This window comes from Staurois parvus, unplaced genomic scaffold, assembly GCF_062004578.1.
Source record: "Staurois parvus isolate SC_StPar_1 unplaced genomic scaffold, SC_StPar_1.0 ptg000251l, whole genome shotgun sequence".
Lineage (NCBI taxonomy): Eukaryota > Metazoa > Chordata > Amphibia > Anura > Ranidae > Staurois > Staurois parvus.
Window position 1 is genome coordinate 4427168 of NW_028318047.1, and position 14460 is coordinate 4441627.

Here is a 14460-nt window from a genome sequence, read left to right on the forward strand (position 1 = left end):
CCATCCTTCTTAGAGTGGAACAGGTAACATGCTTCAGCAAATGTAGCTTCTCCTACCAAACCCCCTTCCTGTGACAGCGGGTGGGAGATATTCTCTCCACCCCCCGTCACTATTTGACAACACCACTGCCATGCAGGATTACGCCCATATTTCCTGTGAATGGATAGACTGCCATTGTGGCTGACGACTTGTAGTTTTTAATGATCTACGAGAGCAATAGTGAGTGTTCTCGCAGTTCATTGATCTTCTTGGTCTCCGGTAACTGCCTGCCTGTATGAGGTATTCTCTGAGGGATTTTTTTTTTTTAAAAAGGTGAGCTTATCCTTTAAAACACATTTTCGCTGACTTCCTTAACTGCAGACACTGTCCAGCAATTCTGACTCAAAGCCCACAGCAGATGCACTGAAATAAATCAAGTAAATCTCTTGACAGCTTAGCCCCCCCTACCAGTGTACCTATTCTGTGATAACATTAAAAGGCTGAAGGGGAGTCAGTGATGGAACAGGGTAGCAGTGTGAGCTGATTTTGCTTAGAGCAAGAGGAAGAATTGCTCCACAATGCCTGCAGGTACAGAAGTCAGTGATTTTTTTTAACAATCATTTACAGATTAAGAATATATATTTATACGAATGTCCAAAGACCAGCCAGCCAATGGTTTATTTTAAGCAGAGGCAACAAAGGAAGGTGCTTATCAACAGAGCAGTAAATGTATTTCTTTTCAATATAAAAGAATTAATAATTGCAATAATAAAAAACACCTATGCTAGAACGTTTCCACTCAAAAACAGTAAAATAGAAAAAACACTTGACAATAGAATCTTACCAAAATATAGACAGATCAGAAGTTTCCACCAACATTTCCACTAAGGAATCCACCATTTTTGTGTGAAATATTATAGTGTTCATCATCTTTCCAAGTTCTCGGTGGTCTGCAAGACTTAACGAAGCTTTGGAAACACTGGTGTAGGCCTAGGAAAGTAAAAGTTATTCATTAAAAATACAATGGACATTTCATAAATTGAAATTTAAAATTTGTTAGTGTAAACATGGGGTATTGACAAACATGGGTCCCATTTAATAATACATCTAAATAAAGAGGCAGCTCACAACAACCAATCAAAATCAAAGTGCTATTTAACAGCAGTAGACTGGAAGCAAACACATAGCTGAAAAACAGTTCATACAAGGTCCAATAGGACAGTGCTGGGCAACCTTGCTAAGAAAAGTCACCCAAATTTACAAAAATGTACATTTATACCCTCCTACCATGAACACGGTTTCTATGCATAGTAACCGTGATGATGATTTGAGGGTAGGAGCCTGTGCACACTGATAAAGTTATGCCCTTAATATGGGAGTAAGATGAAACATGCTCAGAAAGATGGAGTTAGCTTTAAGCTAATTAACTGATCTCACTGTATTGCACAGTCATGCTGTGGTATAAAAAAACCATACATTTCATGAATATTAACAGATACTGTAGCAGTACCAATGATATATGCGCAAGAGACCAGTCATTGCAAGCTACTCTCAATCAGAGATGAGCTTGGGCATCCTCCAATTTCATCCTCCAGTCAAACTCGCAGGCCAATCCTGCCCAGCAGGTCATGTAAAAAAAAAAAAAAAAAAAAAAAGTAGAAAAAAAAAAAAAAAGAAAAAAAAAATCTCATTCCTACTTTCATACCTTTTTTTTTTTTTTTTTTTTTTTCTAAATCACAGGACAATTGGAAGCTCCAAAAGTTAAAATATATAGAAGAATCGAAAGTGGTGGTAAACTGAAAAATTAGATAATCCACTATCACCAGGTAAATGGATCTGAGCCGCACATACGCAGCAATGTGACTCCCGTGCGTATGCACAAAAGTGACATCACCTCGGCTTGGCCATTTAAGCAGCTGAAGATACCAAACCTGGAAGGAAGACCAGGCAAAGATGGAAGCCGCCAGGGACTGGGGAGAGCCTTGACATTGCATCACTGGAGGGCTACATTTGTAGGTAAGCCTAACAGAATGTACTAGCATACAGTGTATACCAGTACATCCTGGCCTAAACCTACAGGGGGAGCCAATTTTATTTAATTTATTGCAAAGACTTTACTACAGCACTTAACTGAAAAACATATGAAATGGACATTGCATAAATATAGTAAATTGTTTAAAGCTGGCAAAGACCAACTTCATAAAAGATCAACAGATCAACTTTATAAATACACATACGTTATATTGCCAAAAGTATTGAGACACCCCTTCAAATCATTCGATTCAGGTGTTCCAATCACCTCCATGGCCATAGATGTAAAAAATCAAGCACCTAGGCATGCAGACTGCTTCTACAAACATTTGTGAAAGAATGGGTCACTCTCAGGAGCTCAGTGTATTCCAGGGTGGTACCGCGATAGGGTGCCACCTGTGCAATAAGTCCATCCGTGAAATTTCCTTGCTGCTAAATATTCCACGGTCAACTGTTAGTGGTATTATAACAGAGTGGAAGCAACTGGGAACAACAGCAACTCAGCCACAAAGTGGTAGGCCATGTAAAATGACAGAGCGAGGTCAGCATATGCTGAAGTGGACAGTGTGCAGAAGTCGCCAATTGTCTGCAGAGTCAATAGCTAAAGATCTCCAAACTTCATGTGGCCTTCAGTTTAGCACAATAACAGTGCATATAGAGCTTCATGGAATGGGTTTCCAAGGCCGAGCGGCTGCATCCAAGCCACACATCACCAAGTGCAATATAAAGCATCAGATACAGTGGTATAAAGCACGCCGCCACTGGACTCTAGAGCAGTGGAGACGTGTTCTCGGGAGTGACAAATCAGGTTTCGCTGTCTGGCAATCTGATGAACATATCCAGGTTTGCCAGTTGCCATGAGAACGGTACTTGCCTGACTGCATTGTGCCAAGTGTAAAGTTTGGCGGAGGGGGGGATTATGGTGTGGAGTTGTTTTTTTAGGGGTTGGGTTTGGCCTCTTTGTTCCAGTGAAGGGAACTCTTAAGACATCAGCATACCACAACATTTTGGACAATTTCATGCTCTTAACTTTGTGGGAACAGTTTGGGGATGGCCCCTTCATGTTCCAACATGACTATGGACCTTGCATTGTGCACTGGTGCACACAGACACGGATGAGAGAGTTTGGGGTGGAGGAACTTGACTGGCCTGCACAGAATCCTGACCTCAACCCGATAGAACACCTTTGGGATGAATTAGAGCGGAGACTGTGAGCCAGGCCTTCTCGTCCAACATCAGTGCCTGACCTCACAAATGCACTTCTGGAGAAATGGTCAAACATTCCCCATAGACACACTCCTACACCTTGTGAACAGCCTTCCCAGAAGAGTTGAAGCTCTTACAGCTGCAAAGGGTGGGCCAACTCAATATTGAACCCTAAAGACTAAGACTGGGATGCCATTAAAGTTCATGTGCGTGTAAAGCCAGGTGCCCCAATACTTTTTGCAATATAGTGTATCTGCAAAAATGTGGTATTCCGTTAAGGTATCTCAAACTCTCAATCGCATTAGCAATTACTTTGGTTTTAAACATGAAGAAGTAAATAGCTTATTATCCCTCTTAAGACACCTTCCAGGTTCTGGCAGAAGTTATCTGTGTTAAAGTTTTGCATGAGGCCTCAGGAGCAGCGACTCCAGCTTATCAAGAGGTAATCCTTTAGCACTTATGATATAAAAATGAGGACTCCCTACAGGAACAACTGTGTATCCAGTTCACCAAGTAATACATGAAAATGTGGTACAGGGGCCCTGCTGTTTACAAGAGAGGTGAAGAGCTCACCAAGTTATTACACTGAGGTTTATCTAGAAACAAAAGTGCACTTTGAATGCACTAAGATATCTTTCCACCCAATACATCAATTCTGTCTACCAGATGCTTTTCCACACCACTGCTCTCCAGCAGCCACGACCATACTGTACAAAACTTACTAAGAAACCTTGAGATTTGAATTCTGGGGGATTAAAGTGCCATTGTTCAAAGGATAAAGCTCAGATTTTTTTAAAGCCGCTTAAAGAGAAGTTTGGCAGACACTTCTGATGAAAATTCCTCGGCTTTAGGTTCCTCTGTATTTCATCTTGGGCAGCTATGAATCTGTTAAAATGATCTGTGTGGATTTCCATGACTCAATCTGAGTGGGATGTTAAGGTTTGTCAGCACATCTTTTGAAGCATGGTTTCACCATTATCTCAAAACAAAGACAAAAACGCCCAGATAGCTTGACTTTAAAGTGGTTTATTTTTTCCCTCCTTGAAAGAGGACCAAGAAAAGGCCAGCTTGTTTTTGTTGAAACCATTATGCATTTTGATGCACAGCCTCCTGGATTCCAAGCCAAAAATAATACAAGCGGAAGCCATTCTGCAATCATCAAAGCGTTCTCAGGTCAGAAGAGACAAAGTGCTATTCAGCTACTGTTGCACAGATGTTAGTGCAATTCTTACATCCAGGCCCTAGCCAACACATCTCTGCCTCCAAATCTGGCAAGTGATTTAATGTCTCAGTTGTAGAACAATGTGCGACATTGGAGACGAAAAAAAAAAAGCGTTCCTTTCCAAATTCTCATTATACTATTTAATGCTGTAATTCATTTCCATTATCTGTAAAAATGTTTTCAAGAACACCAGGTTGGAAAAAAAAAAAAAAAAGATCAAACCTTACATTAGTATGTGTCAAGTGCATTTTTGGCAAGGGAAGTATTTTGCCTGAATAGGTCGTGCTAAAAGCTGATACTTGGAGTTAGGAATCCAGTTTGCCTACATTACTATAACAGTTTCAATATATAAAAAAAAACCCAATACACAAGAGGTTAAAAGAAAGTATATAAAATTTTATCAGAAACCACAAAGTTATTGGTACATACTGTATATTGCCCATTAAACCATGATCACTCTTAAAAAGATGAATATTTCCCCACTGATATAAGCTTTGTTTGTTATGTATTGCTTTAGCCTGCTGTAGCTTTCCCCACCTGGTGTCAGGAATATAAGAAACATGCGTTCTTGAAAACAGACTATTTTCCACATGAATTTGATATGAAGTTTCGTTTCAACCACACATCAGATCCATTATTCACCCCCTTCCTGCCCAAGACAATTCAGCTTTCAGTGCTGTCACACTTTGAAAGACAATTGTGCAGTCATGCAACAATGTACCTAAAAGAAATTTTTGTATCATTTTGTTCAGAAAATAGAGCTTTCTTTCAGTGGTATTTAACCACACTGGGTAAAAATATTCCAAGTCAGTGTACATTAATCAGTCTGTAGGAAAGTTATTACAGTCCACAAACTATGGCATGTGTGTGTGTATATATATATATTTATATATTTGATCAGTCCTGATGTACCAATGGCCTCATTTCTTGAGTCCCAAAAATGACAGGACCGTACAAACACCCCACAAATTACCCCAAATTGGAAAGCAGACAGTCCGAGGTATTTAGTAAGAGGCATGTTGAGTTTTTTTGAAGTTGTACATTTTTGTCACAATTTTTTAGAAAATCAATAAAGTTTTTTTTTTAAATTGGGGTTTCACACACATACTGTGACCATAGTAATGCAGTGTTATAGCAAAACTGTACTACTCTGGCGAGGCGATCAGGGTTTTTTTTTATACACATTATGATTGCTTATAACTGTGAATATCTTTGTTATAAACAATTTTTACTGAATGAAACTGATTCATTCAGTTTGGCCAATCACAGCTAATCTCAATAATACAAAGTTAACCACATGGTACAGATGGGCTGTGATTGGCCCTGTCTGTATCATGTAATCACTGTGGCCAATCACAGCAAGCAACACAATAGTACACAATGAATGGCACTGAATGGGATCCATCCATTGTGTACAATTGTTATGTGATCTGCATCCACAAGAAACTTTATTGGAGACTGGTCAGACAGAACACCATGGCAGAACCAAGTTTCTGGTAGATGATATCAGCGGTGTGCGACCCTCCTTTTTAGACTTGCACTATCAGCTACAAGTGCACGAGTGGGCTCCATGCCGATCTACACCTGCCTGTCTGAAGTTATCACTAAAACCAGTAATAATCAATGCAGAGTCAATTATTTAATATGATAAAAATTATATGCATTTATACAGTCTTACAGATGCAACTGGCCCTTTTAGGGCAACCATAATGCTGATGCAGCCCCCAAAATGAAATGGAGTTCGACACCCCTGATCTAAATCATCCCAAAGGTGTTCAAATAGAGGTTAGGGTTCTCTCAGCAGATCATTCAAGTCCCACCATACCAGTTTGTCAAACCATCTCCTAATGGACCTGACTTTGTACACATGAACTGAGTTTGGAGTGGTATTCCCATATTTGTGGCCATATCATGTACCTCACTTTCACATCTAAATTCTATATCATATTCAATATAAAACTGGATGACTCATAAGGAGAGCATGACATGAAAAAGGTACTATGGTGGGGACCAGTTATTGTAGTCCTGAAAAATAAAAAGCCAAAATTTGATCTAATGTCCCAGAAACAAAAGAAAGGCCTGAACCACCAAGATGTCAAGTACAAATCTAACAAAGAAGATTAAATCTTTATTAAAATAACCTTCACTAAAGAATGAAGCACAAAACAAGCAAAAAAAATTCGAAGTAAGAATAAATCGGTGCAAAAACAGTTATAAGTTCTAGCCGCTGAATAGATTTTATCCTTCAGTACAAGATCTGTCCAGGTGAGAAAAAAAAAAAAAAAAGTGTTTGTGCTTAAAGTGACATTAAATTCTGTTTTTTAAAAAAATCTACTCAAGTAAGTATTCTTAACTTAAAAAAGTACCTTCTATTGCCCTCATCCTTCTCCATATACCTTTTGCTGTTGTGATCCAACTTTGTTAAAGAGTTAAACTACATTTGTTCTCCATGGTCTTACCTCTCTTTTTGTCAAGATGGACTATGGGATATGTAGTGCACATAGAGCAGTGCACATGACCGCATGAGTGGGGAAAAGGAGAGGTTTAAGAAATAATTACAAGGAGACAGTAAAACACAGTAACATTACATGAAAAAGATTACAGAGCCATTAAGTAGTGAATGTGTATGAATTATTTAAGAATAAGGATATTGTATACTGTCACTTTAACCTCAGTAGCAAAAACTACATAACCCCTTCATTACCTTGGGATTCTACATGCCCACAAATTTAACAGTGTAACCATGCCTCAATTAAATGGACTATAGTGAATTGTAAACCTAACGTGGTATTAAATCCCAAACCAAAAATGTAATATATTGCAGCAATCATTAGATGCAGTAGCTGCATTAATTTTCTTTCAGGCTTTGTTCGCTCCGGTTTCTTATGGTGATCTAGCCAGTAACACACCTCCTGGATTAGAGTGTCCTCACTCTGGATGAAGGAGCACAGGGTACACATTTGGACAGCAACCTTATCAATCAAGGGGCAGGGTAGTGTAAGAGGTATTAGCAGATTTAAATATATTTACAAATAGATGCCAATATATGTATATCTCAATCAGTTCAATACACGCTCCAATAACAAAGTCCACCACTCTCTTTAGACTCCAGACAGCAGGATAGTAACCCTCAAAAAAAAAAAAAAAAACAACACTATATGATGCCGTATGTAGATACTCCCAAAAATTTACTCAAAATCCAATAAACGGTGCTCACATTTAACTCATATCACTTGCACATACTCTTGTATATACTCTTACCCCCCATTGAGCCTTCTGGAAGAAAAAAAAACAAAACAATTTCTTCTACCTTCACTCATCAGATCCACTTTCAAGAATACTTTTCCTCCATCCAAAGTAAGTGTCAAGAGCACCCAGGAAAAAACTAAATAGTGTTATACCATAACAAAAACCACTCGATCTACTACTAGTTTTATAAATAGAGTTGTTTTTGTTACAGTATAACACTAGTCTTTATTTTTCCTGAGTGCTCTTGACATGGAGATGAAACAAATTCTCCTACATGAGTTGTACCAGTTTATCTGTAGCAATCAGTCCTATATAGCCTTCTGTAACGCACATTTTCCACAGCATCTCTTAGCTCTGAAAAGCAGGGGGCATGCATCTGAAATCTCACACTGAAGAGCTCAGTGAAGACGGCTCTGAGCCCTAATGTGATGGAAAGGACACCCCCCCTTCTCACAGTCCACAGAACATGCACAGCAGTGGCTGGAGTCAGGAAAAGCTGTCAGAAGTGACTGGTACAGATAAAAGAGGAATGAGACAGCAGAGAGAAATCACACTCAGTACTTTGGATAGAGCCAGGGACACAGTATAGAAGGATGTGCTTAGTTCTTTAAAGTGGTTGTAAACCTCAGACCTGAAATATGAACAATTTTTTATGGAAATATAAAATGACAGTAATCACAATAATCAGGAACTGTTGGCGGGGGCTGCTAGTGAACACATTCTGTTTTGATGCACTAATTTAACACACATACACACTGAAATATTTTGAAGGATTATCAAGGGTAAGTTCACATTTGGGAACATGGAACATGTTCTCCCTCCTGCAGCCGCTCCAGAACCAAGCCCTCTGTGTGACCGCAGGAAAGGATTTTCTCCTCGTACCCGCCGTCACATCATTTGAAAACGGTGGTCATTTGGGGCTCCACCCACATGGCTGTGCCATTCAAAGTTCTGTGAATGAACAAACTACAAGTACCGACATCCTTTGCAGCTCTCGGCTTGTAGTTCTCAATGAATGTTCAGCACTCTCGTACCATTAAGTCTTCCTGTAAGAAAATAGTAAACGCACTTTTTTTTTTTTTTTAAAAAAAAGGTGAACTTATCCTTTCAGTCTTGAGGCACCCCAGTCTAAGGCTTGGTTCACATTACTGCATGACGGGAATATATGCAAAATAACATGCATTTCTGACACGCAAACACTCGTTAGCAGACACTCAGGAGTACCATTAATGGTAGCCCCATACATTGGCAAACACAGTGTACTTTCAGTGCGGCCCGATTCTGAAAAAAATGGATTCACTGAAATGAATGGGCTGCTCTACATGCAGCATTCAGCCACACAGATGTGAACGAAGGGAACGTTCCCACGTGTGGTTGGAGGACAGTAAAACACCACAGTTGGAAAAACGTTAACACTCCCAACTGCTCCCCCTTTAGCTGCAGAGGCAGCAGCCAAGTTCCTGTACACATGCTGTGGCCGCAGCAGGAAGTATAGCCCCAGGTAAATGGTGCACGCAGCTGTCATGCTGCATTTAAAGGGTTAACACAGGCATTGAGGAGGTGACATATCACCTCTTCACCATCAAATGCATCTGAAAAGTGATCCAAGCCTGGGGAAATGAAACACAATTATCATTGGGAAATTCCTACTGATTGGTAGATAACAGCCAGGGTCTCAGAAAGCATTCAGAAAATGTTAAATCTTGACATCCAATTCTAGCTCCAAAGTAGCACTCGTATTCTAATTTACTACTCAGATTGAGGGGGAAAAAATGGAGAAATAAAACACTATAAAGTACAATTTCAGATGGCACCTTATAAACGATTTATGGGGAAGTGGTTTCCTCTGAGCTGTGCACTGCCACAAATAATTCAGAGCTGGCTGAGAAGGGCAATTGACGGAGGTTATGGAGAACAGTTCCCTGCTGTTCGGCTTAGAATACAAATGAACAGTGCCCTTTTGAGTGCAACATTAATCTGACTTATACATTACCCAGAAATTAGACAGTAAATATTGCCCACAATGTCAAACTGAACCTGCTCCACATACTAAATGGTTCTGCTTAAAGACTCTTTTCAGGGCTATGTGGCATCGTAACAAATCTGCTTTTCCAAGAAGCAGGAAGCATTACGTTTGTGCAGAAACCATTCTGAAGAGTGCCTATTGCTCGGCAATTAGTGTTAGAAAAATGTTGACAAGTAAAAGGTTGGGAAGTACCATAAATCCAAATGTTGTGGCATTTAAATAGCCCTAAGTAGAATGTTGCTCTTTATACCTGACAGACACAATGTTCAGCCAGTCTCAGCAATATAAATTTGTTAAAACTGAATGCCAAATAAACAGCTAAATACACAGCTAGAACAAATATACCTAGTTTACCGGCCAAAATGATTTACAGTACTGCTAAACCATCACCTCTGCCACACAACACAGGCAGACAGGTGATAGCACCATTTCCTACAGTAGCTTTGTACCGTTCTGTGCCACCTGTCTACATATTGCAGAACAAATTCATGTAAATGCGGTCTTTCATAGAAATATGATAGAGTATGTCCAAATGGCTGGCCAAAGCCTCCACTGCCTCTGACATGACAATGCCCCGAGTAATATTGTAATTTATGTTTTTTGTATTCCTCCTGGTCTTGGGGACATAATACATGCTATAATGTACACTAGGATGGAAAACTTTATATCCACACATTTAATTTCTTGGTTGGTGGGGATATCCATGTGAGCGTTTCGGAGAATCTTTGGATGCAGTCTTTTGATTTTAATTTCTCTGGATGTATGATTGATCTTCTCCGCCCCTGCGAGGGTAGGACACATGTAAACCTTTATGTTTTTTGTTTGTTGTATGTCCTAAATATGTTAAACAGTTCAATAAAGAGATTTAAAAGAAGAAAAAAAAATGTGGTCTTTTATAAGCCAATGAGCATGCAGTTGACACAGGAAGCTACAAAACTAATATAGGAAATAGTATTGTCACCCGTTCGGCAGTGCAGCATGGCACAGCTTGAAATTCATGTTTAATTAGGTTTTCTTTGTAAGTGTCTGGACTTTATCTGCAGAGTACTAAGTTCCATGCTGCTAGAAATCTCTTTGGGGTCAACACAGCTCAGCCAAAAGAGTATTTCTAACTTGCTGAAATGTAAAAACTTAGAGAATAAAATATTTATACAGCTTTAATTAAGGCAAAAAATTGAAAGCGGATCTTCACCCTGGGCTAGTTTTTCACTTGTCTTTGCTTTCCCAGCACCAGCAACCTAACTGTGGGCAGCTGGCTATGCTGCCTTCAGCTTTAAAGCTGGCTGCCCACCACGCTGTGATTTGTTAATGGTCCTACAGTCTTCTGGGACTGTATGTGTCATCCCAGAAGACTAAGGGGAGAGTGTGGGGGCAAAATAGAAGTTGATAGACAATCAAAGCAGAAGTGGGAGTGGGTACCTGCTAAAAATCAACCAAATATATATATATATATACATATACACACACACACACACATACACACACACACAGTGGGGATCGAAAGTTTGGGCACCCCAGCTAAAAATTTGTATTAATGTGCATAAAGAAGTCAAGGAAAGATGGAAAAATCTCCAAAAGGCATCAAATTACAGATTAGACATTCTTATAATATGTCAACAAAAGTTAGATTTTATTTCCATCATTTACACTTTCAAAATAACCGAAAACAAAAAAATGGCGTCTGCAAAAGTTTGGGCACCCTGCAGAGTTAATATCTTGTACTGCCCCCTTTGGCAAGTATCACAGCTTGTAAACGCTTTTTGTAGCCAGCCAAGAGTCTTTCAATTCTTGTTTGAGGTATCTTTGCCCATTCTTCCTTACAAAAGTCTTCCAGTTCTTTGAGATTTCTGGGCTGTCTGTCACACACTGCTCTTTTAAGGTCTATCCATAGATTTTCAATTATGTTGAGGTCAGGAGATTGTGAAGGCCATGGCAAAACCTTCAGGTTTACGCCTCTTGATGTAATCCCCCGTGGATTTCGAGGCGTGTATAGGATCATTATACTTTTGTAGAAGCCATCCTCTCTTTAACTTCAGCTTTTTCACAGATGGCATCAAGTTACCATCCAAAATTTGCTGAAATTTTATTGAATCCATTTTTCCTTTTACTCATGAGATGTTCCCTGTGCCACTGGCTGCAACACAACCCCAAAGCATGATTGATCCAAACCCATGCTTAACAGTTGGACAGAGGTTCTTTTCATTAAATTCTGTGCCCCTTCTTCTCCAAACGTACCTTTGCTCATTCCGGCCAAAAAGTTCAATTTTAACCTCATCGGTCCACAGAACTTGTTTCCAAAATGCACCAGGCTTGTCTATATGTTCATTTGCAAAGTTCAAACGATGATTTTTGTGGTGAGGACGTAGAAGAGGTTTTCTTCTGATGACTCTTCCATGAAGACCATATTTGTACAAGTATCTCTTTATAGTGGAATAGTGTACCACAACTCCAGTGTCTGCCAGATCTTTCTGGAGGGATCGTGCAGTCAAACGTGGGTTTTGAATTGTTTTTCTCACAATCCTGCGAGCTGTTCTGTCTGATATTTTTCTTGGTCTTCCAGATCTTGCTTTAACTTCCACTGTTCCTGATGACTGCCATTTCTTAATTACATTCTGAACAGAGGATATTGACATCTGAAAACGCATTGCTATCTTCTTTTAGCCTTCTCCAGCTTTGTGAGCGTCAACTATTTTCAGTTTCAGTTTTCTAGACAACTGCTTAGAAGAACCCATGGTGCTGATTGTTGGGGCAAGGTCAGATGAGTCTGGGCATTTAAAACCTTTGAGATTGACATAACCTGGTCTTCCCAGACGATGACTGAGAACAATCCATGACACTGGCAGGTCTCAGCTTTGCAAAGGGTGCAGTGCATGCTATAAATTCTGCAGGGTGCCCAAACTTTTGCAGATGCCATTTTTTTGTTTTCTGTTATTTTGAAAGTGTAAATGATGGAAATAAAATCTAGACATTCTTATAATATGTCAACAAAAGTTAATCTGTAATTTGATGCCTTTTGGAGATTTTTTCCATCTTTCCTTGGCTTCTTTATGCACATTAATACATATTTTTAGCTGCGGTGCCCAAACTTTCGATCCCCACTGTATATACATATACACATATACACACATATATGCCAAATATGGTAGGGGGGAGAACTTAAAGCAGAACATCCCCTTTTGGATGAAGTTCTGCTTTAGATTTTACCTATTTCAAAGTAAATCCAAAACAAGATGTACTCCACCAAATACAATCTTGCATGTAAAAGGTAATCTGTACACCACAGGATAATTTAACATTGCAAAGTGGAACGAAACTCACTATTTTTATGCTGCTAGCATTAGTAAATATATAGGAAGGTATATTTACTTGTTTTAAACTTTTTTTTTTTCCCCTTCAGTTGCTTCCTGGTTTCTGGCCTAGGTCAAAATGTCATACATTCCAGGAGTCTTCGTGCAAATGTTTTTTTCTTTCATCTCGAGGTGGGGAGGAGGGATTTTCTCAGCTAAGCACACCTTACTGCCTGCATGCCTGAGCTGAGGACAGATGGATTTCAGGAAGCAAATGCTATATGAATCATCGAAATGCTAGGAGTGTTTTTCAAAGTGACTTCTCAGAACAATAAAGCATGGAGATATAGATGGATGGGAGAGTTTGCTTTGAAAATTAAAAATTAATTAGCATTTTCAGTTTGCGGTGCTCAGATACAATTAGGTTTAGTTTCGAAGTGTATATAGGGGCAAAATAAATGGGGGAAATAAACCAAACAAACACAAGCAATACAACTACAATTCCAAAATAGTTGGAACGTTGTGTAAAGCCTAAATAAAAACAGAATACGATTTGCAAATTTAATAAACCCAAATTTTATTCACATAAAAGAACCGATGACATAAAAAATGTTTAAACTAAAAAAAATGCACCATTTTTTTTAAAAAAAGTTGAAACAGGGCAAAATTAAGTGGACAATAAAAGTGTTACAAGAACCGGAAAAACATTTTGCAATTAGTTAATTGGTAACAGGTCAGTAACATAACTGACTCTATAAGAAGCCCTTTTTATACTCACAGAAGTAAAGATGAGCAGAGGTTCACCTATCTGTGAAAAGTTGCGTCTAAAAATTGTCAAACAATTGCAGAATAAATGTTCCTCAATGTAAATTTGCAAAGACTTCAAATATATCATCTACAATACATATCAAAAGATTCCAAGAATCTGAAAAAATCACTATGGGCAAGGGACAAGGCTGAAACACAGCATTGTACATATGATCTTTGGGCCCTCAGACAGCACTGAATTAAAAACAGGTAAGGCATCACTGCATTGGGTCAGAAATACTACCAAAAAAATCACTGAACACAGTTTGCCGTGGCATTCAAAAATGCAGGTTAAAGATCGAATATGAAAAGAAGAAGCCATATCTGAACTTGATCCAGAAACACTGCCATCTTCTCTGGGCCAAAGTTCATTTAACCACTTCAATACCGGGCACTTTTACTCCCTTCCTGCACAGGCCAATTTTCAGGTTTCAGCGCTCTCACATTTTGAATGACAATTGCGCGGTCATACAACATTGTACCCAAACAAAAATGTTATCATTTTGTTCACACAACTAGAGCTTTCTTTTGGTGGTATTTAATCACCACTGGGGTTTTTATATTTTGCTAAATTAACAAAAAAAGAGCGAACATTTTGAGAAAAAAAAAAACATGTTTGTTTCTGTTATAAAAGTTTGCAAATAAATAATTGT

The 14460-nt window shown here is 38.9% G+C and overlaps 1 protein-coding gene across 8 annotated transcripts in view; it reads right to left on the bottom strand.

Annotated features, from left to right (window-relative positions):
- Window positions 1-14460, bottom strand: part of NCKAP1 (NCK associated protein 1) — a 190854-nt gene that overhangs the window by 54350 nt on the left and 122044 nt on the right. For 4 of the 8 annotated variants that reach the window (XM_089680847.1, XM_089680845.1, XM_089680844.1 and 1 more), the window contains 2 exons: window positions 6898-6918; window positions 824-969 (listed from right to left, as the gene is read on the bottom strand). In XM_089680847.1, coding sequence (XP_089536973.1) covers window positions 824-969; window positions 6898-6918 — 167 coding nt within the window. The remainder of the gene's footprint in view (window positions 1-823; window positions 970-6897; window positions 6919-14460) is intronic. The other 4 variants (XM_089680851.1, XM_089680849.1, XM_089680848.1 and 1 more) reach the window with 1 other exon arrangement.